The sequence below is a fragment of the Cynocephalus volans genome, chromosome 8, assembly GCF_027409185.1.
Source record: "Cynocephalus volans isolate mCynVol1 chromosome 8, mCynVol1.pri, whole genome shotgun sequence".
Taxonomy (NCBI): domain Eukaryota; kingdom Metazoa; phylum Chordata; class Mammalia; order Dermoptera; family Cynocephalidae; genus Cynocephalus; species Cynocephalus volans.
The window spans coordinates 870,441-892,369 of NC_084467.1; the positions used below are offsets into that span (position 1 = coordinate 870,441).

The following is a 21,929-nucleotide window of genomic DNA, read 5'->3' on the forward strand; positions in this document are numbered from 1 at the left end:
ACCGTCCACCTCCAGAGCTCTCCGTCTCCCCAAACTGAGACTCTGTCCCCCTTCAACAGTGACCACCTGTTCCCCTTCCCGCAGCTTCTGGTGCCCAGCATTCCACTTTCTGTCTATGATTTTGACAACCGTAGGGACCTCATGTGAGTGGAACCACACAGTGTCTGTCCTTTTGCATCTGGCTTATTTCACTGAGCACAGTGTCCTCAAGGGTCATCCATGTCGTAGCGTGTGTCGGAACTTCCTCCCTTTTTAAGGCTGTACGACAGTCCATTGTGTGGATAGGACACACTTTGCTTATCCACTTCTGTGTGAGAAAACAAGCATAAACAGGGAGCAGAGAGTAAGGGCACTTGGGTCGCTTCTACTTTTGGCTGTTGTGAATCGTGTTGCTATGAACATGGGAGTGCAACATTTCTTTGAGACCCTCTCTCGATTATTTTGGCCCTATACCCAGCAGAGGAATTACTGGGTCATATGGTAATTCTATGTTGAATGACCGTAGAACTCATTCTGCGTTCTGAGGACCTGCCACAGTGTCTTGCACAGAGGCTGCCCTAGTTTGCGTTCCTTTCCAAGGTGCGCAAGGTTCCAATCTCTGCACATCCTCTCCAGCACATTTTGTTTTCTGGTTTGTTTGTCTTAGACAATAGCTATCACAATGGGCATGAGGTGGTGACCATTGTGGGTTGGGTTTGCGTTTCCCTAGAGACTAGTGATGTCGAGCATCTTTTCATGTGCTTGTTGGCCATCTGTGTGTCTTCTTGGTAGAAATGTTTATTGAAGTCTTTTGCTCATTTTAAAATTGGGCTGTTTATTTTTGGTGTTGTTGAGTTATGGGAGGTTCTCGTTTGCTGGATATTAATCCTCACCAGATATATCACTTGCAAATATTTTTCCCATTCTGTGGGCAGGCTTTGCACACTGTCACTGGTGTCCTTTGATGCACAAGACATTTCTGGCTTATGCTTTGGGTCCAGCCTTGGCCCGTGGGAGCCCTTCCGGGTGGCCAGATCGACGTCTGCTTCTTGTCTACACCTTTCCCCTCCCCCCCGTCCCCTGCCCGTGTTCCTTGGGCGTATTACATTGTCTCTGTTCTTCTTTTCCTCCACAAGTGTGGGAGGTATACCACCTATTTTTATTATTTTAGTAGTTACCCAAAGTTTGCTTTAAAAGTTTTGCACTAAAACTTTATATTAAAATCTTTTGGGGGGGTGGCTTGCCAGCACAGGGTCGTACAGGTCAGTACCCACGACCTCAGTGTTGTAGGCTGTGCTCTAAGCAACCCAGCCAACCCGCCAGCCTCATAGCTGAGGTCTGAATTATTCTCTCTAGCCATCTTCTGAACAGTACTGGGATCTGGGGCCCTTTGACCGCTACCTTCGGTCATCTTATATGTTTGGGCCCAGAGTTGGGCTTCATTTTACTTTTCCACCCCTCGTCCAGGCTGGGCTCCCCTCCATGTGGGTCCCGAGGCAAGGATTTGACGTCCTACGGTTTGTCCAAGGGAATTCCAGATGGGGGAGCTGGGGGTGAGAAGGGGAGGGGTCAGTCCAGGCCTGAGCAGGTGACACTGTGGGCAAGGGGCTCAGTGTCCCCCAGCTGCTGCCCGGGCGTCATCCCCCAGCACTGTGGCCTGCCCTGTGCCCGCCGAGGAAGCCCCAGGCAGAGCTGCAGTGAGGATGGGGTGGCCATGAGAGGCCGCTGGGGTGTGTGCAGAGTCCTCTTCCTGCCCGAGCCCATGCTCCACCCTCCTGCGCAGCCTGTCAGGCCCAGTTCCTCCCTGCTGGGGTAAGCTGCAGCCTGACCCAGTCGTCAGCTTCATGCTAGGAGCGGAGGTGGCGGGTCCCAGGGGACAAATGTTGCCTCTGGTGAGCGGTGCTTTCAGCTTGGGGGTGGAGGTATCTGTTCTGTGTGGGAGAGGTGAGCAAACCTGCAGATGCTTAAGGTTCAAAGGAGTCTGGGGTTCGGACTGTGGGGGACGCCCACCAGGACCCTGACCTTGACTTATGGTCCCACCCTGACTAGTCCTGGGCTTGGGTGGGGTGGAGAGCAGAGAAGCTGTGCGAATCAGAGAGGCCCTGCGCGCTCAAATCTGGGCTCACACCTGACTTTCCTGTGCTGTTTTGTAGCTGCGCTTGGCTGCAGCCACCTGGTACATTCCCTCTACCCTCCCAACTCACCACCAGTGACAGTTGCAACAGGTGACCATGCAGGGACATGTGTCTCCAATCCCCCTGGCCCCCAGTGGTGGTGCCTTGTCGCAGCTGGGCAGCGCGAGATCCATCCCTAGCACCCAACCTTGCCACAGATTGGGCCCCTCAGAAGCTGAGCCCCAGATGGAGTTTGGGATAGGAGCTGTGCATTAGGGGTCAACCCCTGTGACAGGAAGGGGAAGCAGGATTGGGCAGAGAGAGCCTCGGCCTAGCCTGGGGGACCAGCAGAGTCTTCAGAGTCCCGCCTGAGGCCACAATGGCTGCATCTTTATGTCTCCACCTGCCGAAACCCCAGGAGAGACGGGTCAGCAGCTGAGGCCACCCTGGAGTGTGGGGGGGGTCCGTCGGTGCCTCTCACTGGGGACCCCAGGGGCAGTGGCAATGTCTGCGGGTCTCCACTCTTCTCCAGGAGGGGGTCACTGGGTCTCCTGCCCTGAGGGGGTGGGGATGGGAAGGACTGGGGTCTCTTTTCTGCACACGCCGCCTATCAGCTCGCCCTGCCAGGGTTTTCACTCTACAAGCTCAGCCGCCCTCCTCTGGCACCCATGACCCTGACCAGACCCGTCCAGAGAGCATGCCATGTGCCCTGCAGTGGGGCGGGCAGCCCTGGGGGTCCATACCCAGACTGCCGGGTGCCTGGGGTGCACTGGGCCTGAGCCTTCCTGGTTCCTGGGGTCCTCCAGTGACCCTCTGTATTAGGCAGAGTTCTCCTGAGAAACAGGCACATGCATATGTATAGATAAACGCACACACATATGTATGTATGTGTGTATACATGTATCTATGTATGTATGTATGTCCAGTTGACACTTGAACAATGCGGCCTGGAGCTGCGTGAGCCCACTCACAGTAGGTTCGTCGAGATGGAGAAGGGAGAGAGAAACCCGAGCAGGCTCCATTTCAGCCAAAATGCTTTATTCCACTAACGTGGAGGGGAGACTGAGTCAGATCGGTTCCCCCGAACCACGGAAAGCAGGGCTTTATAAGGCTTTGAGGGTTCTGGCAGAGTAACGGGCCATTTCGAAATCAGTGGTGTGCAGGTGACAACAGCCCTTGTGGTCTGCTAACACCCGGGTGGTTAGGGCACAGGCTTCTCATTAGTGTCGCTACCACATCAGTGCAAAGCGCTCCAGCCCGGAGCTTGGCTACTGCAGCCCACGACGTTCCTCTGATGATGATGGTCACGTCTGCCCCTTCCCAGGAGAGGAATCCGCTGCTCAGTTCCCAGAGCAGGGAAGGGAAAGGGCAGGGGGGAAGGGGCAGCTGCTTAACCTGGCTGTGCCCATGTCAAGCCGGCCACGAGGCCTGGTAATTCACATGTACAGTTTTTCTCAGTAAATACTGTACAGTCATGTGAATGTGTTTTCTCTTCCTTATGATTTTCTTAATAACATTTTTTTTTTTAAAGATGACCAGTAAGGGGATCTTAACCCTTGACTTGGTGTTGTCAGCACCACGCTCTCCCAAGTGAGCCACGGGCAGGCCCTCTTAATAACATTTTTTCCCTCTGGCTAACTTTATTATAAGAATACAGTATATAATACATGTAAAATACAAAATATGTATTAATATTACCAGCAAGGCTTCTGGTCAATAGTAGGCTATTAGCAGTCAAGTTTTTAGGGAGTCAAATGTTACATAAGAATTTTCGACTGCGTGGGGAGTCAGCATCCCTAACCCTCACATTGTTCAAGGGTCGACTGTATAGATACATGTCTCTCTCTACACACACACACACACACACACACAATCACAATTAGTTTACGTGATGGCAGGGCTGCAAGTTCAACAAGCTGGAGGCCCAGGAAGAGTCGACGTTCTGTCGATTGGGCCACCTACATTATGGAGGCGGTCTGCTTTACTCAAAGTCTACTGATTTAAATGTTAATCTCATCTGAAAAATTACTTCATGTGCACCCATGTTTATTGCAGCATTATCCACAATAGCCAAGAGGTAGCAGCAACCGTCCACCGACAAATGCGTGGGTAAAGAAGATATGGCATATATGCACAATGGAATATCGTCTAGCCCTGAACAGAAGGAAATTCTGTCATACGCCACAACACGGACGATGAGTGCTAAGTGAAATAAACCAGTCACAAAAAGACAAATACCGCGCGACTCCACTTACATGCGGTACCTGAAGTAGTCAGACTCTTAGAGACAGAAAGTAGAATGGGGGTTGCCAGAGACTGGGGACGGGGCCACAAGGAGTTGCGTTCCCTGGGTACAGAGTTTCAGTTTTGCAAGTTGAAGAAGTTCCAGGATCTGCTGCACGAGGTGCATACAGTGAACACTCCTGCACTGTGCACTGAAAAATGGTTAAGATGGGCTTCTAATCGTTCTAGGGTTTTTCTGATTTCTTTTGTTTTATGGAGAATACCCCTTCAGTGACCAGAAGAGGCTTGAGGTGGGGCTGGCAGTTGGCTCAGCTCGTGAGAACATGGTGTTATAACACCAAGGTCAAGGGTTTGGACCGTCAGACTGGCCAGCCGCCAAAAATAAAAGAGACACAAGATGGAAAATAAAGGCCCTACTCACAGGCCCTGCGGAGTACACAGCATGTCTGAAGGCCACGTAGAAGCCGGTCTGCACCAGGAAAGGGATAGAGGATGCATACAGGGGGTATCTGCCTGTACCGGGGCCCAGCGCATGGGTAGAAGCCCAGACAAAGAGGAGAGGGGTCGTCGTCGTGGCCACGTGTTGCCTTCCCCATCTTTGGAGTGTCAGGGCCAGGGGAGCAGGTGGGTGGTGCTGCCCTGCTCTGACTTGGGCTCCAGGAATCACAGCTTTGAGTTTAAATTGTGAGGCCGTCAGGATGTCTGAAACCTTTGGTGCTGCAATCCGGGAATGTGAGAAGATAGAGGTGTGGGAATGCAGGAAGCACAGCCTGCCATCCCCTGGCTGTGAGCAACAGGCAGGTGTGAGACGCTGGCGGCGGGATGTCCAGGCCCACACAGGCCCACTAGGTCAATGCAGTCCCCTGTGTTTCTGTGATCCAGCTGGCCTCCGCCTGGGGATCCCTGAGCCAGAAACCCAGGGTGGGTGGGCTCTGATCTTGGTCCTGTGACTCCCCCTGTCCTGTGCCCTTGGGGGAGTTCCCTGTCCCAGCTGGGGGGCAAACCAAGGCTAAAGATCAGCCAGGACAAAGGTACAGTACCACTCTCCATCCCACCAAACCCAGAGCCAGCTTCTCCTCCAGCCCCTGCCCTGAGCTCAGTCAAGAGATGCCCAGGCTGGAGGTGCCCCCTGGGCCCAGTGGAGCCATCCTGCCCCTTTCAGCACAAATCTTGCAGCCTCAGCAGCTGGTTTGGGCCTAAGCAGGACACTTCCTTTGGCTTGGGATATTCTGGTGGCTGTCTGGGCTGGCCGGGCACGAAGTACCCCAGCTGCTCAGCCTCATCAAGCAGTCAGGGCTGTTGGGGGCAGGGACCAGCTCCAAGGGCCATGCATAGGAGTGAGGGGAACCAGGTGGGGGGCCCGTCCGTGACTGTCCCTGGCAAGGAGCTGGAGGGACTGGGAGGAGCCTCTCAGCCAGTGAGGGCTGGGACCTGCAACTGCAAACCTCCCAACGAGTAGCCAGGCGCGGGGGCGCGGAGGACCCGGTGCTTAGTTAGACCCGGACAGAGGGCGCGGAGGACCCGGTACTTAGTTAGACCCGGACAGAGGCAAGTTGGCGCATGTCTGGGGAGTGAATACGTGTGCACGGAGGGTCTGCGTGCCAGGGCGGAACCTGGTGACTGACCAGCCTGGGCACTTGTTTCCCTCGGGAGCCAGCTTTGCTGTTCCGGGTGGAAAGAGGTCAGGTTTCCCTGAGAAACCCCAAAATAGCCCCCAAGCGCCCAGAGGAAACCTGGCCTGGCCTCCCAGTGGCTCCCGTCTGCCCTGCCCCCCACCCCCAGTCCAGCTGTCCCCTCCCTGAAACAAGGATCTTCAGCCCCTTCCGTGTGGGGTGACCAGAGGTGCCCCTGGTGCCTTTGTCCACTCAACCTGACAGTGTTAGTGTTTGAGAGGCTGAGATGGGAGGGCAGCCTGGCTCAGGCCATCGAGTGCCAGCGGATGTCCCATGGGCAAGTGATGACAGCAGCAGCGAGGCCCCGGCGGAGCAGAGGGGCGGCCACCGGGAGGCGGATTCAGGTTGGCCGGCGTCGGGTGCACAGCAAGTGGGAGGCCCGGCCACAGGCCAGCCCCTCCTGCCTTTGCTCAGCCCTCGGTGCCCACCTGCAGGACAGGGGATGCCCGGCCAGGAGGGGGCCTGAGGGAAGGGCTGAGCCTGCCCCAAAATAAGGCCGTCAGGACCTCCCACCCTTAAAAGGTCTTGGAATCTGGACCCTGGGACCCCCAGGCAGCTGGGCCCAGCTAAGATGCGGCTGCCACCGCTGCCTGTGTGCTTTGCCTGCAACAGCCCAGTGCTGCCAGCCACAGTCATGGTAAGGCTGCTCCCAGCGCTGGCGGAGCCGCTGGTGGGTCTGTTGGGTGGGTCCAGCCGCAGCTGGCATCAGTGCTCAGCCATGACAGGGTCTCCAGGCAAAGGGAGTGGCTTGAGCCAATGCCTGGAGGTGTGGGGGCCTCTCTGGGAACCTGGGGAAGGACTTCAGTGAGCTTGGGCAGGAGGGGGCCGAGGGAGGGACCAAAGCCGAGCCCCTCCACCACCAACATTGCCCTTGTTCTGGGTCAGGGTGGAGCAGTCCTTTCTGAAAGCTGGCCCACAGACTTGCTGCTGTGATGGTGGCAGGAGCGGTGGCCAGGTGCTGCACTGTCCCCCTGGAATGCCACAACAGGCTGGGGCCTGGATTATGCTTCCCAGGCAGTCTCTCAAGCTCTGGGGGCCTTTTCCTTGGGAGCCTTCACCCTGGCCTGGGTCGGGGTCCTCCCACACCGGTCCCTGGTGTCCTTCACCTGGTGTCACCTGGTGTCCATGGCCTTGGCCCTAGGGCCTTGTTCCCTGCAGACCCCACTGCTCCCCCCACAGCTGGCCTGTGCCCAGGCTCCTGTGCACCTGGCCCACCTCACCTGATCCCCCACACCAGGATCCCACCTGCTCTGGGCTGGGGGCCTCCTTTTTTAACCACATAACCTGAAGGTTGCAAAGTGGATAAACAGGGCAGGGGAACCTCCAACCCTCTTCTAGTCACAGAGGCAAAGGGAGCTCCTGGTGAGGCCGGGTGTGATGTCTCTGTAGACAGAGTGCCCTTCGGTGGGCAGATCAAAGAGCACAAAGGGGTCTTAGAGATGTTCGATGAGGGCCACGGGGAGGTGAAGACTGGCGAGCTGGAGCAGCTCGTGAGCCTGCTGGGCATCAGCCCTACCAAGAGTGAGCCGGCCTCGACGGCCAGAGACATGGACAGAGACAGTGAGCTGGGCGGTGGCAGGCAGCTGCAGCGGTCACCTGCGTGGGTGAGCGGGCAAGAGAAGGGCCCGCAGGCGGTGGCCAGCCCACCCCTCACTTGAGCCTCACTCCTTGCACACAGTGGATTCTTCAGCTGTGACGGCTTCCTGGCACCGATGGGCATCTATAGCAAGAAGTCCAAGAACCAGGAGGCCGAGCTCAGGGCAGCTTCCCATGTCTTCGACAGGGAGGGCGAGGGCTACATTGACTGGAACACACGCAAGTCGGGCATGAGGGCAGGCGTGGGGACAGGCAGAGTGGCCCGAGTGGCTCAGTGAGAGGGCCCGGCAGGTGTGCGCTCACGAACGCAGGGGAGTCCCTCAACGAGGCGAGGCCGAGCGGATGGTAAAGGGGACCAAGGACGGGCACGAGAGCACCGACTGCGAGGGCGAGCGGGGCGGGCCGGGGGCTGCTCGCCGGGCCCTCTGCCCCCGGAGTTCATGACCGCGATGGCCGGAGAGCCCTTCAAGTTGGCCCGGTAGGAGCAGCGGCTGTGGCTGCAGGAAGCCTGCCCAGGGAAGGCTGCTGCCCACCCCGCTGCCCTCCCCGCCCTGCCCCGCCCCACTCCACCCCACCCCACGCTGCCAGGCTCTGTGTCAAATAAATGCTCCAGCTGACCGCTGTGTGCCTCCCTGTCCCCAGCCTGGAGGGGAAGGGGGGCAAAGATGTTAGTCAGGAGAAAGGGAAGGGTTTTCCCGGACCGGCCACCAGTACACTCCCTGGTCACTTCCGCTATGACACCTGACACCACCCACTGCCCAGCTCTGGGCTCCTGACACCAGCCTGAAAGCCAGAGTGGGCACAGGTCAGGGACCCCATGTCACCCTCCTAACCTGCACTAAGGGGTGGCTGCCTGAGAGCCGCTGCCGGAACCCCAGAAACCTTCCCGTATAGGCAAAGACCACTTAGATACAAACTTTATTCTCTCCAAAAAGCTGCAGACATCACGGTCCCTGAGGTCTCAAGGCTTGGGTCCGTGGGGCCTCGTCCACGCTGAGGGCCTGTGGGTCTGGGTTAGGGGCCGGGGCCGAAAGCAGCAGCCTGCCTGGGAGGGTGGTCAACACAAGGCTGGCTCTGCTGGCCGACGTTGCACAGCAATGAGGCCGGGGCTGCAGCAATGTGCTGGAGGCTGGCCTTCCCAGGGAAAGGATGGTGGGGTGGGCTGGGGGTCCTTGGACCCAAGCACCAGTATCCAAGCTCTGGCCTGATGGCTCCAGGAGAGTTCTCCTGCCCTTTCAAGGGGCACCAGGGCTACAGCCAGGGTGGTTGGTCATTGGGGCGTGGCTCCTGGGGCCCTGGAGTGTTCTCTAGGCCTGAGGCCTGAGGCAGAGGGCTGGGCTTCTGGGAGGGTGCTGGCTCTTCCTCTCTGGGTTTGGCCATCTTGACGGCCTCATCATAGGAGGGTGGCAGCTCAAGGGCACGCAGGCTGTAGGCGGGAGGGGCCATGAAGTCAGTGTCCAACTCCCCAAAGGGCAGGGCCAGCGATATGCCCAGCGGGTACTGCACAGAGCTGTAGGCTGCAGGAAACCAGAGAGGGTTGTAGCAGTGGGCTTGGTATTCACCCCACTCAGCCTCTCCGCCACCCCCTGGTGGTGGGCCACCAGGCACTCACAGGTTACAGTGCTATGCACAGGGCTGTCGCTATCCACAGGGATGACTGTCAGGTCTCGGGCCTGCCGTGATGGTGGCAGATGTGGCTGGGCATGTGCCTGCTTCCGGAGGCAGCAGAATCGGACACAGCTGGCTGTGACCCCACACAGGAGCAGCAGGAGGACAGCGAGCAGGACGAGCCTGGACAGGGAGGAGCAAGGCCCTAGTGCTGTACTGACCCTTGGCCACTGGGCATCTGCACCCTGGGGACAGTCATGGCCCAACCACCCAAGACAGGACAACAGACAGGATTAAACAAAAACCAAAAGGCAGATAATGTCTCTCCATTCCAGAGACCTCCCTGGCCAGAGTGTGTACTGAAGAGCTGGCCTGCTTTGGCCTCCTGCTGCTGGGCCTGCCTTGGCTGACTCTCCAGGGCTGGCTGGGGTGGCCTTGGGTTCACTCCCAGGACACACTGTCCCCAGCCGACTGCACAGTCCTTGAGCACAGACTGCTGACCATGATCCCAAGGGCCTCCCGCAGAGGCAAGGAAGGAGGTGTTGGGAGGTGTGCCACCAGGCTGTGAAGGGAAGTCAGGCTGGTCCGCTGAAGCCTTGCTCCAAGGCCTCCGGCCGGCCGGGGCTCCAGCGCCTTCCCTCCAGCGGCCAGGGATGGGGGAACAGCGGCGGCGGCCCGGTGGGTGTGGGGTCTGGTGGGCCTGCCCCGGTGGCTTCCCCCGGGTGAGCCGTCGGACCGGCGCCTCCGCGCCGCGGCCTCCACTTACCCCACGTGCCACAGGCTGCTCCAGCGGGCCTGGGGCGGGCACCTGCGGGGACGGCGGCACCTGGAGCAGGCGGGGCACCGGCCGGGCCGACCTCACCGCCCGAGCCTCCCCACAGGGCGGGCCAGGCCCCGGCTCCCTCCCCCCGTCGACTTACTGGTCTGAGGGGTCGCAGCTGCCGTCTGAGAAGCCCAGCGCCACCTGTGGGGACAGGGGTAAGCCGATGCGGGGCGTAGCCTGAGCGCAGACCCGCCGCGGGGCCCGAAACGAACGCGCAGCCCCACCCACCTGCGGCAGCGGCAGGAGCGGCAGCAGCAGCAGCAGCAGCAGGAGACCGCCGGCGGCGGCCGGCGCCCCCGGGGCCATGCTCTGCGCGGACAGCGAGAGGGACACAGCCGCAGCGCCGCCCCATGGGCCCCGCCCCGAGCCCCGCCCCCGAGTCCCTCCCGCCGAGGCCCCGCCCCGAGTCCCTCCCGCCGAGGCCCCGCCCCGGGCCCCGCCCCCGAGTCCCTCCCGCCGAGGCCCCGCCCCGGGCCCCGCCCCCGAGTCCCTCCCGCCGAGGCTCCGCCCCATGGGCCCCGCCCCGAGCCCCTCCCCGAGTCCCTACCTCCGAGGCCCCGCCCCGATCCCCGCCCCCGAGTCCCTCCCGCCAAGGCCCTGTCCCCGAGCCCCGCCCCTCGGAGGCCTCATTCGCGGGAAGCCCGGCCCCGAGGCCCCGCCCAATGGCAGTCCCGCCCCGGCCACGCCCACTTCCGGCCCTGCCCTCCGAATGCTCCGCCCTCAGATGCGCCGCCCCGCCCGCCGCGCTGGCCCAGGGTCTCCGGGTGGGGACCTGGGAGGGGCAGGGCCTGTCCTACAGCTGGAGTGGGCGTGGCCTGGGCGCCCCCTCGGGGGCTCGCGTGGAAAATTGTGGTCGGGCCACACGGCCTCCCAGGATGGCCCCGAGGACCACTGGGATGAAACCTCGCACACGTCACAGAGCTCAAGGGAATTTGGAGGGTTCCACCGTCAAGACCCGTGGCGTTTCAAGCGCGTTGTCCGAGACCACTTACCTGCACCACGCTGCAGGTGTGCCTGGGGGCGGGTTTCCCCGCCCACCGGGCTGGAGCCCGCCTCTGGCTCAGGGCCACCGAGGCTCTGGAATGCAGCCCACTTTCCAGGAGCTCTTGGCCTTAAAGACCGTGCCCAACCTTGGGAACCAGCTTCCTTTCCTCAGCCTGGGATGCCTGTGTTCATGCTGCGGGGGAGGGCGGGGGGCCATTTCTTCCAAGAGGACCTCTGACCCTGACCCCTCCCTCAGGCTAGGTGCCCTGTTAGTCTGGCTCTGCCCTCTGCTCCCTGTGGGACCAGCAGCACGTCTGGTCAGGCCAGGCGAGGGGCAGGGTAGTCTGTCCAGGGGAGGGTGGGAGGAGCTCCCGCCGGTGCCTGCCTGCCTTTCTTTACAGCACTTAGGACTTACTCTACGTGTGTAGGTGTCTGCACCTGTGTCCCCCACTGGAAGGGAAGTGATCCCACCCCTTGAGGCCGGGGCCTCTTCTGCTTGGCTCTTCTGCCCAGCACCTGCTCCTTGACCTCACTGCTCCCTCCACCATCCGGTCTCTGCCTGAAGCTGTCCTGCACCTCTGGGGTCTGTGCTGGCCCCCAAGGGCCCTTCTCGCCCACTGAGCTCCAGCTGAGCTTGGCTCCTGGTCATGCTTCCTCCTCCTGCCTTGACTGTGCTTAGTCTTGGAGGCGCAGCACAGGAGTTCGAGGAAGGAATGGATGGACACAAATTCAGCCTGACGCCTGGGGCCAGAGTTTGGAGTTCAGAAAGGGGAAGTCTCTGCCTTCGTGTAGGATCTAGGCAGGGCCTCAGCCACTGATTACCATGGGCCTGCCAGCTGGGGAGCCAGGCCAGGGCATAGAAGAGAATGGCCTGCCCGGGGGACAATGCCCTCCAGGGACCACCTCCTCCCGAGGCCTGGGCCTGGTGGATCCTGCCTTCTTCTCCCACCTGTCGAGGAAGCAAACTTGGGCCATGGCTGGGCAGTTCCAGTGGAGGCAGCAAGAGATCTGGGTCTGCTCCCTCCAAGGCCCACTGGTTATAAGTCCTGCAAAATGCTGTTCCAGGGTCAATGTCACTGGCTGCAAGTTGGGGGCAATGGCAGGCTTCTAGGCACTAAGGACACTGAGGCCTGTTCCCAGGAAAGCACCAGCTGTACCACCCCTCCACCCCTGCCTTGCCAGGAGGGGTGTGCTGTGCCGTGACAGGAGGGCCAGGCTGGGTGGGCTCTGTGGGGATGGCCGGTGTCCAACAAACCACACTACAGAGGGTAGGAGCTGGCGGCGCAGTGGGGTTGGGGAACAGGCACCATTCTGAACTCACAGGAGCTTCTCGCAGGCCGGTAGAGGGCTTCTCCCTTGAAGGGAGGGTCAGAGCCCAGAAAGCCAAGCCCAGACTTCAGACAAGTGGAAACCCAAAGCCAGCAGCTGGGCCTCACCCTGGACCCTGGCTGGGCTCTGAGGGCAGCATATGCGTGAGCTGGGTCCCCAGCCTTTCCTCACCCCTTGCTTGGGATCATCAGGGGTCTTGGAACTTGGGAGGAACTGTGAGGCCTGAGGGGCTCAGGGCTTTGGAGCCCCATGCCCCTCCTCCCTGGGCCTGCACCCCCAGAGCTCTGTCCCCACCTCTCATTCTGTGCTCTCCCTGGCGAGGAACTCACCGGCACCACGCTGTAGCCTCCATGTATTGTCTCAGAGTTTATTGACAGGCCTGTGTGGGCAGCTCTCCCTGGGGCCTCCAAAGGCTGGGAGGGTGCTGGTGGGGCTGGGGGCTCCCAGGGGCTCAGGATAGGAACTGACTGTGGGCTGGACTAGCCTTATTGATGGTTCTGAGTGTGGGGTCCAGGAAAGGGGGTGCTCTGACCCTGGGCTCGCTGTGTCCAGGGCAGCAGGAAGGGAAGTGTCCATGGGACAGGGGCCCCTGGCTATGGGCCATGCAGAGGGCTGTCCACTTGAACTTGCCCAGGAGGGGATGCCCAGGTCTCAGGCCCCTGGGCAAGGTCTGGCCAGTTCCACGCTTGCAGTGGGCTTTGAGGATGGGCAGGAACGTCTGGGGGGGCTCTGTGGGGAGGCTGCTGTAGCCTCAGGTCACCACCTGGGCTATAAAGATGACCTTGTAGGTCTCCTTCACATCCCCCCTGAGCTGCAGCAAGGCTGACACCATGAGTGGATGGTCCGGCTGGAATGGAGGAAGGGACGGAGGAAGGGGATCCTCAGCCAACAGGCACCCCGGGCAGATCCATCGTCTTTCCCGATGCATTGCCCACCTCAACCCCCAGGGCTCTCCACGGCCACCCCCTCCCTGAGGTGGGGCAGCAGTGTCATCTTGCCCAGCTTTTGGCTGGAGCCTGGAGCCTGCAGGCACCTACATCAAAGTCGGCAGGTGGTACCCAGGAGATGCTGATGGTTTTGGTCTGGCCGCGCTCCACGGAACCCCTGGAGGGCTCGATGGAGAATCCCTTGTGCTGCAGGGACGGGATGCTGTCCAGGCTGAACTCGACTGTCTGTGTGCATTGGGGCTGTTGGGGCTGGGGGCCAGGCACTGCTCCCAGGAGAGGAGGACTGGTGGGGGGTGAGGATGCCCAGCTCCACCCACCCTCTCAGCTCTGACCAGCAGGCTGCCACCCCACACTTGCTGCAGGAAGTCCCAGGCAAGCCCAGTGAGGGGCAGTCCAGGAGTGGCCAGGGCTGCCCAGTGCGGGGAGGCCAAGGAGGCTGCTAGGGTGCCACAAGAGGCAGTGATGTGCCCACCTTCTTTGGAGACAGCTGGGTGGTCCGTATACAGCCCACCCGCAGCTCTCGGGTGGCAGGTGGGGCTGGTGTGTCTGTGTCAAACTGGACATAGTCCAGGGTCACCAGGATGGGCTTCATCTCCTCAGCTTCTGGAGAGAGAGGGGCTGGCCGGGAGCTGGCTGGGTGGAGGGTATGGCCGGGGGAGTGAGAGGAGTTGTCCGGGGTCAGGCTGAGGAACAGGGTCTGAGGGTGGAGCTGGAATGCTCCCAAAAACTCTGGTTTGCAGAGGCCATCCTGCCTGGCTCTGGGGGTGGGGGTGGGAACCCCTGCCCTATTCTGCTGGGTCTGGGGGCACCCACTTGTGGGCTAAGGGGGCCAGGGGGTCCTCTAACTGCTCCCCGAGGCTGGGCTCCCACCCTGGCGGGGGGGTCTCACCCTCTCTGTGCTCTGAGTCCACGGCAGGGGTAACAGCCAGAGACTCCACGGGCACGTCCAGGGGGTCTCCGCCCTCCACAAACATGCCGTGCTCCCGGGCGGCACCCTTCAGGAGGATCTGGTGGGAGATTTTCTGGGGACCGAAGGGCAGCAGGCTTGTCCCCGAGGCTCGGTGGCTGGCGGGGCTGGCTCCGGGAGGGGGCAGGGCTGGGTGAGAATCCCGCAGGACTCTGGACGGTGGCTTTTCTAGGGACGACCCCTAACACCCGCGAACACAGCGCAGAGCCCCCAGGCACGGTGCCCGCAGGACCGCCGGCTGCTCGGGCCTTCACAGCAGGGCAGTGCAGGGAAGGGCCGGGGCCGCACCTTTTTGAAAAGCACCACCTGGAGCCGGTCGGAGAAGTACAGGCTCTCGTGGTCCGGGCTGAAGGTCACGGTGAACTCCTGTGCCCTCCCGGGCTCCAGGACGCCGTGGACCGGGACCACGCTGAACACGCTCTGGCCGCCGAGGTTCTGCGTGCCTGGGGACCGGCGGCCGTGGCAGAGCCCTGCACCCCGCACCCCTGCCCCCAGCCCCGCTCCGTCCAGCTCCGCGCCCGCCCGCGAGCCCCGCGCCCCGCCTGCCCCGTGGTCCACCCGCCGGCCCCCGCCAGCTCACCGACCACCTCGGTCCTCTGGGCGGCCGAGGCGAGGGGCGAGGCCAGGAAGCGGGGCAGCTGCTGGCGGCGCGCGGCCCCCGCGCTGGAGAGGCTGTCGAGCTGCACGGAGAACTTGACCGGCAGCCGGGAGCTGTTGTGCAGCTGCAGAGAGCACGCGTCCGCCCGTCAGGGCCGGCCTGCTGCCCGCGCCCGGGACTTGGCCGCCTGCTGCCGTCACATCGGCTGGGTCCTGAGCCCCTGCTCAATACAGCCCCGTCCCAGGCTCTGCTTCCAGGACCCGACCTAAGCCAGCGACGGAAGCAGGCTGGTGCCAAGGCTGGTGCGTCCCTCAGACGGAGGGGCACCGGGAGCCAGGCCCGCCGTCACGCCCGGGCAGTGTGGCCTCGCCACAGAGACTGCAAACCCTTGCCCACCCCAGGGGTGCCTGGGTTGAGCTCCAGAGGAGTGAGTGTTGAGGCAGCAGAGCAGGAGAGGGACTGACAGGGGGCTCTGTGTGGGGCCCACGGCAGAGGGACGAGGGGCACCAAGGGGGCCAGGGAGGCTGAGGGCTGGAGGGGAGGGGGCATCCTCAGCCTTTCTGGAAACAGAGACCCTGTACCCCCTGCTGGAGAGGCCAGCGGAGGTGGCAGCTGCTGGAGGAGGGGGTGGGGACAATCTGCACCTCCACTGGCTCCAGCTGGGCTCTTGGAAAGGCGGGCTGACCCCTCCCCAGGTGGGACCCCCGCTCTCTGCAGGGAGGCTGGGGCAGCACCAGGGCCCACCATGTGCTTCACCTTGAAGCTTGAGGAGACAGACTCCCGGGCAATCACATAGCCCATGTTGAGGACGTCGCCTTCAATGGAGCACGTAATCGTGGAAGCCACGCCGGTGCCCACGAGGGTGAGGGTGAGCGTGCCTCTCTTGGTGATGATGTCCAGCGTTTCTTGAGCCTAAGGAGACCATGTTCCTTAGTGAGGTGCAGACGTCTGTCAGAGGCACGTGGGACCTCCATCCTGAGAGCAGTTGGTCATGTCGTGCAGGAGCTGAGACAGCTTGGAGCTGCCTGCCCCCTCTTACTTGCCAGTGAGAGCAAGAACCCGAGGACAGGCTGCCAGCAGACCCTGCGGTCAGGCCTGGGCCTGCGCACATGGTGGTGTCTGCCCACGGCCAACACACTGGTTCTGCAGTACAGGGAGGCCAAGGCTCAGCATTGCCCTGGGGAGAGCTGGGACTCACCAGGATGCTGTCGTGTGGAGAGAAGGACAGAACCAGGACCTGGGTCTCGCCCGCGTGCAGCTTGCCAGAGGGGTTCCGCAGGAGGAAGGGGCCATTGGGGTTTAGCACTGAGAACTGCACCTGGGGGCCCGGTGTCAAGGAGGGGGGACTGACCTCTATGGGCCTGGCCGCAGCCCCTCACCAGGCCCCCGCCCACCCCCCGGGCTGCCTGTGGGCAAGGATACAGAGAGATCCTCAGGAGAGATGTTCTGGATGGAGACTTTCTTGATGCTGCAGTGTCCTGAAATGGGGGAGAGTCAGGTCACAGTCCCTAGGCCCAAAGGAGCACCCTGCCCTGCGTTGGGGTGTGGGAACTGGTGGTGTCTTGGGTGTGCCTAGGTCCCTGGGGTAGGGGTGTGTCAGGGGGAGCTGAGTGTCTGGGCCCACTCAGGACGCACCTACGGCGACATCTCCAAAGTTGAAGATGGTCTTGCCTCTGTCAGATGTCACCATGACAGACGGTGCCACTGCTGGACACCACAGCTCCAGGTACAAGGTGTTGTGGGGGCTGGGGGCAGGGGGAGGGCACGCTGAAGGCAGAGCTGGGCAGCCCTGTGCCCTCCCAGCTCCCAGATCTGGTCGGTAGCAGAGGAGGGACAGCTAGTTTGAGGCCAACCACACCCCATCGTGGCCAGAGCATCGTGCACCTGAAGCTCAGAGGTTCCAATCTCTTCCTGTCTTTGATGTCACCAGTGGCCACAACACAGGGGACCACAAACTTGTCAAACTTCCCCTGGAAAGCTCTGATCAGCGCCGCCTGTGCCGTCTGGTCCTCATCGGAGCTGGGAGGAAGCCAGCAAAACGCACTTGCACCCCTGCCCCTCACGCCCACCCACGGCTCAGCCCAGCCTCCTAGGTCTGCTCTGGGCTCCCCAGTGTGCAGCCCACAGGGCCACACCTGCTCCCAAGGGCCCTGGGTTCAGAGTGGCCTCTCCGGGGAAGGCCAGAGGGGTAAGGGGCAGCAGACTGGGGCCACCCTGGGCTTCCTCTCCCTTCTCCGGTTCCTGTGGGGGCCCCTCCCCGCTCCAGGGTCCTGGTCAGCCATGAGATGGGAGGTGGGGGAGGTGTCTTCAGCACCTAACTAGAGTGCCATGTTCCTGGGGCTGCAGGGAAGGGCCAGCAAGTAACCCAAGCCCATTGGAGGTTTCCTGGGGCTCATCCTGCACACCAGGAAGGCTGGCATCAGGGGCAGCAGCCTGTCCCCGAGCCCGTGCAGGGAGGGAAATCAGGCCCAGGGCAGTGGAGTGGGCAGGTGCCCAGGAAGACAGTGTCTGGATCCAGACCAGCCCTGGACTTCCAGCCACATGGGCCAATGAAGCTGTGCTCCAGGCAGTCTGTGGGGACAGTCTTCACTGGGGCCAGGTGGGTCCCATCAGAGGGGCCTGGAGGGCAGCCCGTCCCGGGCCCACCTGGCTTTGATCTCCTGTTTCTGGAGGTCTAGGGTATGAGGGGTGGAGACCCGGAGTGGTTGGTCCTGGTTGTGCAGTCGAGTCGTGAAGAGGGACTGTCTCTGCCGGTCCTTCCTCTGGGTGGCCGTGTCTTTTCGGAACTGTGGGGGGAGCGGCAGGCTGTGGGGCTGCCCCGTGAGCTCTGTCCTCAGTGCAGCAGGCATCGTGCTGCCCCCCGCGGCTCCCCCAGGGCACAGCCTAGCAGGCCCGGGCCAGGTGCAGTGCGGCCACCACGGGAGCCGCGGGCTCACACTGCATGGGACCCAGATACCAACCGGCCCCTGAGAGAGACAGACGGCAGGTGCCCAGGGGTGAAGAGCTACAGACAGATGAGCGTCCGGAGGCCACGTGAGGCCCCAGTAGAGACCCCCACAGGGCTGCTCACCAACTCCAGTGTCTGCCTTCAGCCACGGGGAAACCGAGGCACAAAAAGGGGTGAAGAATCTGCCAGAATCGGGATACTGGCCCGGTGACTTCCCCAGCCTCCCCCCCGAGCCGGCTTGTGAGGCTGAGGGATGGCACTGGGCCAGGGCCTGACTGGCAGCCTCGCCCTTCGGGGCCGCGAGCCCACAGCGCTAGACGCCCGCAGGCCCCAGCCCCCGCCCGGCGCCCACGCACCGACTCGGCCTCCATGTTCTTGTTCAGGGTCCGGAGGGCCTCCTGGCGGATAAGCTCTTCGGGCAGCACGGGCCGAAAGGCCACCTGGACCAGGCACTTCTGCGGGGAGAGCAGGGCAGGGCAGCCCTGGGTGCTGGGGCCACCGCCTCCTGCCACCCCCTGGAGCCCAGAAGGCAGCGGTGGCCCTTGCTGGAGCCCTGCGCCCCTCAGCGCCCGCTCTACCCTGGCCCCTGGATTCTCATCAAGGTCAGCTCTTCTTTGGGATTTCAGCCTAGAAGGCCCTCCCTGGCTACTGTCCCCAGGAAGGTGGGGTGGGGGTCCCTGGGACGGGAGGCGCTGAGAGCAGGGCCCTGCATGTGAGGCAGGAGCGAGAAATGAACCTTCCTTTTCAGCACTGGGTTTCAGTGAGGAGGGCTCAGCACGGCGAAGCTGGCGGTGACGGTGACGTGGGGGGAGACAGGAAGCGGGAGAGGAGGAGGCGGGAGCAGAGGGGAGGGGGACAGCCAGCAAAGCACTGCCCCGTGTGCAGACGAGAAGGGGTGCTTGAGTAGCGTTTGCTGAATTTAATGCCAGGCATGCACCGAAGCCCTCCCGGAGGCTGGGCGCCCCCATCTTCAACTGTGTCTGTCCTCACGCAGTCCTCTCAGCACCCCTCAGAGTGGCCGTCACCCCTAACTTTTGTTTGTTTCTCAGGCTGCTGGCCTATATGGGGATCCAAGGCTTTGACCCCGGTGTTATAAGGCTGTGCTCTAACCAGCTGAGCTAACCAGCCAGCCCCTTACCCCTAACTTCTGAGAGTAAGGAGTTAAGCTCAGAGAGGGCGGTAACGGACGTGCCCAGGAGGGCTGGGCTCTGCCTTCCAGGCCCGGGCCCTTTCTGCTCTATCAGGAGAAGCTGGGTGGGGGCACTGGATGAGGTGGACCAACGACACCCTCACTCTGAGCGAGGAGGTGCTGGTGGCCTCGCCGTGAGATCGATGTGCAGCTGGTCCAGGGGTCCGCACACACTTCCTCAGTCTGAACACCGGGAGCCCCCAGCCAGGCACCTGCTGACTCAGCCCCCGGGGTGCTCCCTGCATTTCAGGGCCATGGGACCCCTGTGCAGGGTGGCCTGGAGGCCCCACCTCCCAGGTCGCCCGTGGGACCTGCACCCACCTTCCCCGGCAGCACGGTCCCCACTGAGGGTGAGATGGTGACGGGCGAGTCCGGGGGTAGCAGGAACTCGAAAGACGCCGGCCCCACCAGGGAGGCGTCCTCCGAGCCCATGCGCGGCGCAGAGCGGGTCAGCGAGTTCATGCTCAGTTGCGAGGTGACCACGTACAGCGTGGCCACGGAGGTGCTGTACAAGGCAGTGGCCGCAAACTTGATCTGGTAGTGGGACAGCTCCAGGGGCGGGTGGACGGCCATGGCCCGGCAAGACAGCTTGAAGCACCTGGAAGTGACCGGGGGTGGCACTCAGCCGGACGCAGGACTCTTTAGGGCCCCGTCACAGCGCCCGGGACGCTGCCAGTGCTGTGTCTCCCCGTGAGCATTTGAGGCAATCGCAAGTCCAGACAGCTGCACAGGGGTCGTTTCTGGATTACTTGGTTAAATATTATTGACATTTGAAAAATAAAATGGAAAAATCGCTCTTTAAACATCAGCATGGGGGTCCACTGTTACAGCCGGTTGGTTCCCGCCACCATCTGTTAAAAGAAAGACAGAAATACACATATTTCTACGCTTTAAGGATGACAAGGATTGGCCCAGCACACGTGTGTGTGACAAAGATGCGTGCGTATGTTGAGAGGTTCCAATGGATAGTCTAGGTCCTGTGACCTCAGGCTCTAAAGGGCAGAAAATTACTTCTGGGTGGAGATGTCACTGAGCGTATTATTAATCACCCAATTAACTGATAAAAACACAAATGTGTAAAATGTGATAATCGTTACATAGCAAAAGTAACATGTTGGAAGTGTTATAAGGATGGACGGAGTCGTTGTCCTCGGTTGGTTCAGGTGTCACGGGTGAGGGACTTGTCACCAGTGACCAGGGCTTCTCGTTTCAATGGACGCTGCTCCCCAGCATCACTCAATTCTTTGAATTCCTTTGCTTCATATGCCAGTAGCACATCTTGCGACATTACTGTCAATAGCCTGCCTCTGGGAAGTCACCCGGGTCTCCTTTCCATTGCCGGGGAAGAACGAATCCCTGACAAGCAGGATCGTTCGTCGGACCACAGCGTCGTATCCCCGAGGCCCTCCTGATGCTCGCCAGGTGCTGTCATCCTCATGAGTTCGAGGCACCAGTTCAGCCCAGGCCCTTGAGAGACGGCTGGCCCGGTGTTCGCTGTCCAGCCCAGCACACGTCGCCAACACCACAGGTGCCGAAAAAGTGCTTTCATCTCAGCAGGTGCCTTGAAGTGTTTCTTCCCCCCCAAAATCTTCTGAGGTAAAGATTTGCTCATTCAATGTGCGGAAAATATTCTCCATCTAACCTCAGAGGCACATCTGGTCCTCCCGATCAAAACACGCCTGCCCTCACCCCCGGGCAGCAAACGTCGCCCTTGCTTTTGCGCTCCTGTCGCCACGGGGCTCTGGGCCCAGGGAGCGGGCCAGGCGGAGCGGGTGCTGCTGTCCGGGCTCCACACCCCTGCTCTGGGACACTCTGGAGGTCACTCCTGCCCCCAGGCTGTGTGGTCCGAGTGGCTGGAGCTGCAGCTCGGCCCCGGGTTACACTGGTCCCCTGCCCAGTGGGCATGTTCTTTTTTTCTGTTCTGGGAGATTTATGGAAGATCAGCATTATTTTCTGTTTAAATGTTTAGAAGAATTCACTGGCGAAATCATCTGGGTTTTTCATTGTGGGACGCATTTAAATTTTGGATTTGATTTCCTTAACAGTTGTTCAGCTATTCAGATTTTCTGTTTTTTTTTCTTGTGTTAGTTTTGGTAAGTTTGCGTTTTGAGGAATTTGTTTCATTCAAATTGTCAAGTTCACTGGCGTAAAGTTGTTTGTAATACTCTCTCCTTATCTTTCTGATGTTTGCAGGATCTACGGGGATGTCCTGATATTGACAGCTTGGATTTCCTCTCTTTTACTTGGATTGGTCTTGTTAGGAGTAATACATTTTACTAATTTTTATTTCAAAAGCCTCTTACTTTTGTGGTCTTTCTCTGTGGAATATTTGATTTCTATTTCATTGATTTTCCCTCCTGTCTTTATGTTTTGCTTCTAGTTTCTCTGATTTTAGTTTCCTGTGCTCTTTTTCTAATCTTTCAAAAGGAAGCTTAGGTTATCGTTCAAACTCTCTTTTCTGATGTATTAACTTAGAGCTAAGAACTTCCCACTAAGCACCGCTTTTGATGGTTCACAGGCAAACTTAACACGTCCAAAATGGAACCCTTAGATGTGCCAGCACAGGCCAGTCTCAAAAATACACATGGCTGGGGTAGAACAAGCAAAATGTAGGTAATACACGGAGTACGACGCCACTGAGTCTGCCTGGGCTTCTCCTGGTCTCAGCTCTCAAAGACGCCAGGCCCGGGAAACCCCCCAGTGGCGGGCACAGCGGCACACTCGGTCACCTTCCGTCTCTGCACATGTTGAGGCACACACGCTGCAGACACACACGCGCGTGCACGCACATACGCCAGGTGTGCACGCACGTACGCCAGGTGTGCACGCACATACGCCAGCTGTGCACGCACATACGCCAGGTGTGCACGCACATACGCCAGCTGTGCACGCACATACGCCAGGTGTGCACGCACGTACGCCAGCTGTGCA

General features: G+C 60.7%; 2 protein-coding genes across 3 annotated transcripts in view; both read right to left on the reverse strand.

Annotated features, from left to right (window-relative positions):
* Positions 1 to 8,506: 8,506 nt before the first annotated feature.
* Positions 8,507 to 10,398, reverse strand: TMEM52 (transmembrane protein 52). 2 transcript variants are annotated; one of them, XM_063105057.1, is made up of 5 exons: positions 10,266 to 10,398; positions 10,135 to 10,178; positions 9,981 to 10,022; positions 9,219 to 9,397; positions 8,507 to 9,123 (listed from the first exon to the last, which is right to left on the reverse strand). In XM_063105057.1, exons 1-5 carry the CDS (start codon positions 10,341 to 10,343, stop codon positions 8,858 to 8,860), a joined length of 609 nt encoding a protein of 202 aa, XP_062961127.1. In that variant the 5' UTR covers positions 10,344 to 10,398; the 3' UTR covers positions 8,507 to 8,857. The 2 variants fall into 2 exon arrangements, with proteins under 2 accessions (XP_062961127.1, XP_062961128.1); XM_063105058.1 differs by lacking the exon at positions 9,981 to 10,022.
* Positions 10,399 to 13,101: 2,703 nt separating this feature from the next.
* CFAP74 (cilia and flagella associated protein 74) overlaps positions 13,102 to 21,929 on the reverse strand; it is a 70,669-nt gene continuing 61,841 nt past the window's right edge. The window contains exons 26-39 of the mRNA XM_063104296.1: positions 19,320 to 19,596; positions 18,166 to 18,264; positions 17,509 to 17,648; positions 16,747 to 16,881; positions 16,498 to 16,607; positions 16,285 to 16,340; positions 16,061 to 16,180; positions 15,619 to 15,774; positions 14,845 to 14,986; positions 14,553 to 14,707; positions 14,187 to 14,319; positions 13,770 to 13,930; positions 13,388 to 13,522; positions 13,102 to 13,197 (exon numbers count right to left, since the gene is read on the reverse strand). Of these exons, the coding sequence (XP_062960366.1) occupies positions 13,102 to 13,197; positions 13,388 to 13,522; positions 13,770 to 13,930; positions 14,187 to 14,319; positions 14,553 to 14,707; positions 14,845 to 14,986; positions 15,619 to 15,774; positions 16,061 to 16,180; positions 16,285 to 16,340; positions 16,498 to 16,607; positions 16,747 to 16,881; positions 17,509 to 17,648; positions 18,166 to 18,264; positions 19,320 to 19,596 (1,915 nt within the window). The remainder of the gene's footprint in view (positions 13,198 to 13,387; positions 13,523 to 13,769; positions 13,931 to 14,186; positions 14,320 to 14,552; positions 14,708 to 14,844; positions 14,987 to 15,618; positions 15,775 to 16,060; positions 16,181 to 16,284; positions 16,341 to 16,497; positions 16,608 to 16,746; positions 16,882 to 17,508; positions 17,649 to 18,165; positions 18,265 to 19,319; positions 19,597 to 21,929) is intronic.